General features: G+C 39.4%; 2 protein-coding genes across 3 annotated transcripts in view; both read right to left on the reverse strand.

Moving 5' to 3' along the window:
* Positions 1-2844: 2844 nt before the first annotated feature.
* The window catches only part of LOC101849380 (cytochrome P450 2B4), an 18011-nt gene continuing 12144 nt past the window's right edge, over positions 2845-8711 (reverse strand). For both annotated transcript variants that reach the window (XM_005100865.3, XM_005100866.3), the window contains one exon: positions 2845-4936. In XM_005100865.3, coding sequence (XP_005100922.1) covers positions 3752-4936 — 1185 coding nt within the window. In that variant the 3' untranslated portion in view covers positions 2845-3751. The remainder of the gene's footprint in view (positions 4937-8711) is intronic.
* LOC118477867 (cytochrome P450 2D6-like) lies at positions 5826-8681 on the reverse strand. The gene has a single exon (XM_035970400.1). The coding sequence runs from the start codon at positions 8187-8189 to the stop codon at positions 6912-6914; it is 1278 nt and encodes a 425-aa protein (XP_035826293.1). The 5' UTR covers positions 8190-8681; the 3' UTR covers positions 5826-6911.

Below are 8711 nucleotides of genomic sequence, written 5' to 3' on the forward strand. Positions count from 1 at the left end.
TGGACCACAGCGTTGGGAGAGGGCTAAAAAGAACACTTAGTTACCTGGTATAACTTCTCGCTGTGTCCAGTTAATATTTTGTATAACTGGGAAAACGTATGGAAGCCTTTTCAAAGATAGCTAGCAAATCGTAAAAAATGTTTTCCTACGGTACATCATATAGAAAATAGTACAAACATCGCATTTTAATAGTCAAATATACTAAACTAAGCTCACTTCCTAATCTAGTAGAGGGGGATCTCGTGGCCTAAAGGTTAAGGTGTTCGCCTCTCATTCAATAAGTCCCAGGATGGAACCCGGATAGCTATGGAATTTTTCTTCTCTAAAATTTTCTACTTTCACATCCTTTAATTTCTCTAACAATGTTCCGTCGTCTGTTTTTGTCTCCATTTTCTGCCCCCGCCCCTCACCTCCTTTCCCCCTACTCTGGGCTCCTGGCTCTTTCTGCAGCCTTTCTACTGCTTTTCCTTGGCTCCTTCTTACTGTTGTCTTTCAGCCACACTCTTGATCTTATGGTAGGTAAGATCTACACATAGCCCTTCGGACAAGGGAGAAAAATCTCGGTGGTCCCGTGTGCAAGTTGCGCACGTTAAAGATCCCTTGGTGGTCCTAAATCGAAGAGAGTAGGCTTCGCTCGCCACCCGGGCAAAATTCAAAATTTCTTACCAACTGAAAATGTTTGGTGTGTCCCGTGCGCTCATATGACACTATGCAGTTGCGAGCCCCGCAAAACGCTTACCAAAATAAAAATGTAATAGAAAGCAAAGGCACAGTAAAATTATGGGATGTTTCTTCGCGCAATCTGCTATTTGTAATTTTCTTAACGTTTTTTTTTTATGTGTTCCAGGCATGAGAAGCCACCCTTTGAATGCTGAAACTACGTTGTAGTATGTTGTTAGTTCATCCACTTATACATGTAGTACTTTTAAACTCCTCTTTTTATGTAGAAAGGTTATCGCAGAGAGAGGCAAGACTTCGGACGTGACTATTTTGTCCAATTTGTAAGCGACAGGTGTAGGGAAGGCAACACGATGTTAGAGCTACTCTCGTTGGGGAATACTGCATTGGACCTTCCGACCTTTGATCACCCGCATTGTACCAAACTCCCTGATTGTACTTTGGCATGAAACCAGAAGTGTTCGCTGACCGTTTTGAGTACCTAATTTCCTTTTTTATGCCCTCTGTCCTTTTGTCCACTTCTACAATGTGTATACATGTGTGTGTGTGTGTGTGTGTGTGTGTGTGTGTGTGTGTGTGTGTGTGTGTGTATGTCTGTGTGTATTTGTTTGTGTGTGGGTGTGTGGGTGTGTATTTGTGTGTGTGTGTGTGTGTGTGTGTGTGTGTGTGTGTGTGTGTGTGTGATAACAAAACTGGACAGGGTGATCTTGCGGACAGACATTCTTGGATTGGGGAAAGCCTTGATTCAAGAATTGCTAGCTACGCCAATAAGTAAGCTTTATTCGAAGCGATACCCTCTTACTGCCAGCGGCGCTGGCCAAAGCTACATAATACTGAGTGAAATGGGTTAAAATACACAAGCATGTTTAAATGTCCAGGACATTGACAACTCGAATGGAGATATTTGGTCGAGCGGAAGTTGCTCTAAGTATAATGACAATGGAGTCGAAAAAGAGCCTCACTCTCGCTCAAGATTTCTTCGTGGAGTCCACCAGGCCCATTAAGGAAAAAAAAATATCATCATCATCATCATCAGCAGATGTTATGGAACACCTCACTATATTATGAATTTGAACCACCATCATTTGCATTATAGTTCAACTTGGTACCAATTAACCTTCGGTTTGCTAGCGATTTTGCAGGGAATGCTGAAAGAGAAAGTAAAGAAATCACACGAAAAGAATGTGAACCATGGTTACAATTTGTTTAATATCATAATAAGCAATCTGAAGCAAATAGAAAATAGCCAAGCGCTGTAATCTACTTAATTCACAATTTAAAAACTTCAGACTGAAACATCAAAGAGACATGTGGAATAAGAAGAAAGAGATGTTAACCATCCAAAGGGCATGATTATTTTAAAAAGTCACTCGAACCTCTGGTGTACATCGATGCATTTTTGCGTTTTGACGGACGATTTTCAAGCAGTGTACATGATACAGCTTTGTGTGGGAGGTAGCCATAGAGGAAGTAGATTGCCTAAATTCTACCTCCCTCCTCGCTTGGCGTCCTTGAGGTGCTCCAAAGGAGAGGCATCGTCAGTACGTTTGTGAGGCAGCGTGGTGGAATCAGGCTTTCGTCAAAATAATCCAAATGAAGAAACTTGCATTTTTCCACAGGTTTGTGAATTTTTATTAAATTTTTGTTTTTTGGCTCAACACCTTTCATGCCTATTAAAGAACTTATTTCGGTGTGGATTTTTCAGAAAAACGTAGATTAAAGACACATAAAATTTTTAGTTACCGCGGATTCCTAAGCTAAGGAAATAACTAACTTTTGGCGGCTACTTTCTCACTAATTTTACCTCTGAAAACAGGTGACCCCCACCTCCTTCTTTCGCAAATATCTCGACTTGTATTCAAGATAAATAGATACTTTTTTCATCCAAATAACAACAAGTGAACAAGCTTTAAGATGATACCAATAACTCTACATGCCCAATAATTGACAAGAGCCTGATTCCACCACCCTGCCTCACATTTGGAATCAAAGAAGATGTAAGGGTGTATCTTACTATTTCTTTTTCTTCTCCGCCAGATCTCAGGAGTAGTTTTGAAAGTGAATATACTTGGAACAGCTTGAGTATTAGGATATCGTCTACATTTAACACATTATTATGTGAAAATGGAAACGATAAAACAGAGAATAAGAACAAAAATATTTTTAAAAACCAGAATGAACTGTATATACACGTAAAACTGCTATAAATTTTTATGAAACCAGTAACATGTTAAACTGGCAAAAGCATAGTGAAACCAATAAACCATCAATTGTTCATTTGAAATGAAACATAAAAATAGAAACGGACACTAATGGAAACCATGGTAACTTATACGTGTAAAAAAACAACAGCACATATATTGTCAAAAACATTATGCAATTAGAAGCAAGCTAAATGAACCAAAGAAAGATTATTATCTCTACAAATAAAGATTCATTGCAAAATAAAGGAACATCTTTAACAGGTGAATAAATGAAAGGAGTTAAAATGGTTGCACGGCACTATGATTGTCACGTAAGAGGACAAGACATGAGCACTGGAGAAATGGAATGTTTTTTTAAAGTACAGCAAGGGTTTGAAACGAAAAGCTATACGCATACTGCCTTGCAAGCCACTTGAACCAAGTGTGTGATAACAATAATAGTAAAAATAGTATTTGTGTAGTACATATCCCCGTTCAAATGAAAACTGTATGCGTTCCACAAGCAATATCTAACGTACAAAAACACATGAGAGTGGGGTGGGAACGGTGGAAAACCTCTAACCCAGTTTTTAAAAACGGTGTTGAAGTGTTTAAAAATGCAAAACGCATTCGCAACTTTGGAAGCATATCACTTAAGCAAAGTGTAAATGAAAACTTTGAAGGCTCAGGAAATAAGGACAATGGAAAATATTTGGGCAGGATTTTCTTTCAGGAGGAAAAAGGCAAAGAACAAAGAAACATTACACTTGGGAGGATCTGCAGTCCTTTCAACGCCTTCACGTGATTGCTCTTGAAGATTTTTCTTCCTTTCACTGCAGCAGCCGTGGGCCTTTTCTGCATTCTTCTGGATTTCATCAACCGTTTTCTGCTCACGAACGTCTATCAAGAAGTCTAATCTCAAAAGGTTTTGGAGATTTTGTTATGCTCATCACGTCACTTATCTTTGGGGGAACATCTGGGTCTGGGGCCAAAAACTGGAATCGCTGACACATTGACGAGAGGTACAGAAACAATTCCATCTTCGCCAAGGCTTCCCCAAGACAAACTCGCCTGCCAACTGAAAAAGGAGTAAATTCTTCGAAGTGTTTTAGATCACCCATATCGTCAAGGAAACGTTCTGGTCGGAAAGTATCCACGTCCTCCCCCCAAACTGTTTTGTCGAAAAATACTGACGTCATATTTCCAATAACATGCGCCCCCTTTGGTATCTTGAACCCTCTGAAGGTCGTGTCACGTGAACACATATGGGTAACCCCAAAAGGGACAATGTTCCCAATCCTCTGAGTTTCCATAATTGCAGCGTTCAAATATTTCAGCTTGCTTTTGTCCATCATAGTTGGAGCCTTTTCTGTACCAATTTCAGAGTTAATCTCATTGAAGATTTTTTCCTGGATTTCAGGGTAGTGCAGCATATAGAGAAGAAACCAGCTGATGGTCGTGCTTGTCGTCTCCATCCCAGCGCCTAACAGATCTTCTATGACTTTTGTCAGGTTTCTCTGGTCAAGATGGGTCGACTCTCCATTCTTTTCCTTTTGGTTTTTCTGGAACACATACTTTGCAATAAAATTGTCCGTGTTCGCTTCGTTGTATTCTGTGAATCCTTTGAGGTCTCTAAAATAAAGGATAAAAAGTTCTCCGAATTCTCTCCTGTTCTTCGATATAATTTTAGTATTGAAGAGATCCCCTGGAAGGTAGTGTAAAACGGGATACATACTGAGAATAGTGGGTCCCAAGCCAATGAGATGTGTAACGTTATAGTTCATCAGCTCAACCACTCTTTTAAACTTCGGGTCTTCATAGTCGAAGCGCTGCCCCACAAGCACAGAGCAAATAACATTTGCCACACTTATATTCGTAAGAATGCGTATGTCTTTTGGTTTCCCCTCCAACTTGCTCAGACAAGTAAGATATTGGGCTACCTCCTCTTGTATTCCCTCGGCTAAAACGTTCTTTCCCATGCCCAAGTCTCTAAGAATGCCTTGGGAAACAGATCTCTGTTCTTTCCAGTTCGGTCCTGAAGACATCACAACGCCCAGACCTTGGTAATTCATGGCCTGTCGAAAGAAAAGGAATAATATAATATCACAAAATGCTCGGTGTTTAAAATTTTTTTTAAAGACCTGTGCCTACCGGTTCATTGCTTTTAACCTTGAAGCAAAGCTTAGGGGTTCCTGGGTCATCAATAACAACAACAATAATGACAACAACTGTAACAGCAGAAAACAATGTGAGAAAACATGACTGCTTTGGTAACCTGTTCTCGAGTTTTGTGTTGACTTTTTGGGCAAAAATAATTAGGATAGTGTCGAAAGGGGGCACTTGATCTCTTAAGAATACGTTGAAAAGAGAAAAACTCGCATCAGAAAAAGAACAAATCCCCCGTCTCCCTCCCCTCTCCCCTCCCCCCCCTCTCTCTCTCTCTCTCTCTCTCTCTCTCTCTCTCTCTCTCTTTCTCTCTTTCTCTCTTGGATCCAAACCCAGACTCCACGAGTTGATCTAGTCTGTAACTTACATAATAGCATTTCAAATTGTTGGATATTTAAAGTCGTATGTGGCGTTTTGTGTAAGTTATTTAATTTAAGATAATTAAACTACAAACGATCAAGACTAATTTCTTTGAAAACAAATCAGCTTAAAAGTAAACCAATGAGTGTCCCCCATCCCTTGTCATCTTGCTTGAACTTTACCAGAATACAGTTAATACATAACATTTACACAAGTAAATGCTAAAGCATTAGAACTATGTAGTTCAATGTAAAATGGTCAGTACGAACAACGAAGAAAATGATTGGGTTGTTGTTTTTTTAATTGATGGTTTTTCTTCGTTCGGTTCGTTCGTGTCAGCTGCCGGTGAGATTGTAGAACCTTGTAAATAGCTGTTCCAATAGCATACCAATATCCAAGCACACAAGAGAATCACAAACAAAAAAACCCAACAAAATTGAGAATACGGAGACAGCCTTTATTTTAAGATGATAAATATTGATTTCCATTGTGTATTCTAAAAAATTCCAATACATGGAAAGGAAACCCTATCTTAAGTTAGGTAAAACAGATATGTTTAGAGTGTACAGAATGGAAAACTGAAGGACCAAATGGTATATATGAAAAGATAGTGTAGAGACAGCAAAGCAACAAACGCCATCTTTTTCCCAAAACTAAAAAGTTTTAAACATAACATTATTATACACTGCCATACTTCTAGCGCGTTGAATGTTTCTTTTTCTGTAGAGTAGCCCTGGGTGTAACTTCTGGTAATTGGAGCCATTGAAGACAGCAAGAAAAATGCACAGAAGATTGTCTTAGACTACCGTCATTTAGGCTGGCATGCTGGTTCTGGGTACAATTACTTGTGTTCTTTTTTTTTTTAAAGACCTGGTATCTAAAGTTCAACAGGTGACACTCTATTTTTACGACTACGGTATGCAAGAACAATCAATTCATCTTCCTATTTCCACTTACATGGACTTTTTAAAAAATTACTTTTTTTTCTGAATTAAGCCTGACTTTACATTCAGTTTCCAAGAACGGTTGCCCCCTGAGACAGGTGACCACCATGTAGAATTGTATTATCGTTTTCATAATGTTAAAGTCCTATATTTCGTTCAAATAATGTGTAAGTTGAAGATCATTCAGTGGCAGATTTGAGACGACCAATAGCAGCTGCACAGACGTCTCAGCACTCACTGAAAGGGGAGCGCAGGGGCTGGATACAGGCGTTGTGTAAATGAATATTCATCTATTAGAACAGATGGGGGTCGAATTAAGAAGAAGTGTTTCCACTACTTTAGCGTGGTCGGTGCTTCATTGAAAATTGCTGTTTTTTTAATACTATACATATATTGGCATTCGTAGTAAGAAAACTATATGTGAAAAATATGCCAGCTGTTCACCAAAAGGGACCCACCAAGTTGACATCTATAATAGGTACAAATGTATAACATGTAAGTGATCGCCAGTACAAGGATTTCGATGTTTTCCTCATCTCTATTCTCTGTGAAATCCAAAAACATGCATATCCTGCTGGAACTATTGCCTTTCGACAACTCTGACTTCAAATGGTCCGGGGGATCTGGATATGCTCATAACTTCAATTATCTCTGGTGGGTTGAGAGGGTCTGGTGCCAAAAACTGAAAACGTTGACACATTGATGAGATGCGAATAAACAACTCCATGTTTGCCAGCGCCTCTCCGGGACACGCTCTCTTACCCATAGAAAATGGAGTAAACTCTTCAAAGTGCTTTAAGTTACCCTTGTCATCGATGAAACGCTCTGGTCGGAAATTATCTGCGTCTTCACCCCATACTTGTTTGTCAGAAAAGATAGACGACATGTTACCAATAACGTGTGTTCCTTTTGGTATCTTGAAGCCTTTGAATGTGGTATCCCGAGGGCACAAGTGAGTTACTCCCATTGGAGAGACATTTCCCATTCTCTGAGCTTCCATGATTGTGGCGTTTAGATATTTCAGCTTGTTTTTGTCCATCATGGTTGGGGCCCTCTCTGTGCCTATTTCAGAGTTGATCTCTTTGAAGATTTTTTCCTGTACTTCTGGGTGATGCAGTGTATAAAGGATAAACCAGTTGATAGTGGTACTGGTCGTTTCAATTCCTGCTCCCAAAAGATCCTCTATGACTTTAGCCAAGTTCCTGTCGTCCAAATAAGTCGGCTGTCCACTCCTTTTCCTTTTGTTTTTCTCAAACACATAGCGAGCAATCAGGCTGTCCATATTTGAGTCATTGTATTCTTTTCGACCCTTCAGATCTCTAAAGTGAAGGACAAAAATTTCTCCTAACTCTTTTCTATTCTTCAAGATAAGTGCCGTTTTGAATAAGTCCCCGGGTAGATAATGTAACATCGGGTACATATTGAGAATAGCAGGTCCCACACCCAGCGCATGCGTAAAGTTATAGTTTATCAAACCAACCACCCTTTTGAACGTCGGATCATCATACTCAAAGCGTTGACCCACCACCACAGAGAAGAGAACATTAGCAACACTCATGTTTGTCAGCAGTCGTATGTCTGCTGGTTTCCCATCCAGATTGCTAAGACACGTGAGGTATTGCGCCACCTCATCCTGAATTCTCCCGGCCAAAACGTTCCTGCCCATCCCCATGTCCCTTAGTATACTCAGAGTAACCGATCTTTGTTCCTTCCAGTTAGGGCCAGAAGCCATCACAATGCCCAAATCATGGTAATTTGAGGCCTGTTGAAAACAAGAAGACTTCAGTTCACAAATCGCTACCTTAGAATCATAAAGTTCTATCTGACATTTTCGGCCGTTTTGAGTTACTAAGACCATGAGATCAAAACCCAAATGTTCTACTTGCTATATCAGAATCGTAAGATTATTCGAAGTCGTTATCAAGACATTCAAAGAATTGCATTCGAAAAAAGCTTGACAGGCTGTGAAATTCAAATTTTTTAACGTCAATTTTTTTTTTCAAAACTAGGTACTGAGCAGATAGAACAGTGTATTTCTGGGGTAGCGAAATGGCAGCAAAACGTTGCGTTGATGACTTGTTCAAACACTGAATTAGTCTATATGTAAGACTCCTTGGTACATTTTAATTACTTAAAAGACTAGACACCTGTTTTGCAACTGCAAAAAAATCTGGAGGGAAAAAAGTCAAAGTAATCCACGGGAAACATTGCGCTGAATCATCAGTATATATCTTCGTTAAAGTCCAAGCAGTCTCTTGTTACAGCTCATTTCATTTCAAATTTATCAAAAATGTATCTTACACATAAATAGGTAATCTACTATACTGTGGTTATTGCATTTATTGCTAAATCACAGCCTACTGAAAACAGAGTATGGGTC

Source organism: Aplysia californica, unplaced genomic scaffold (genome assembly GCF_000002075.1).
Source record: "Aplysia californica isolate F4 #8 unplaced genomic scaffold, AplCal3.0 scaffold00263, whole genome shotgun sequence".
Classification (NCBI taxonomy): Eukaryota; Metazoa; Mollusca; class Gastropoda; order Aplysiida; family Aplysiidae; genus Aplysia; species Aplysia californica.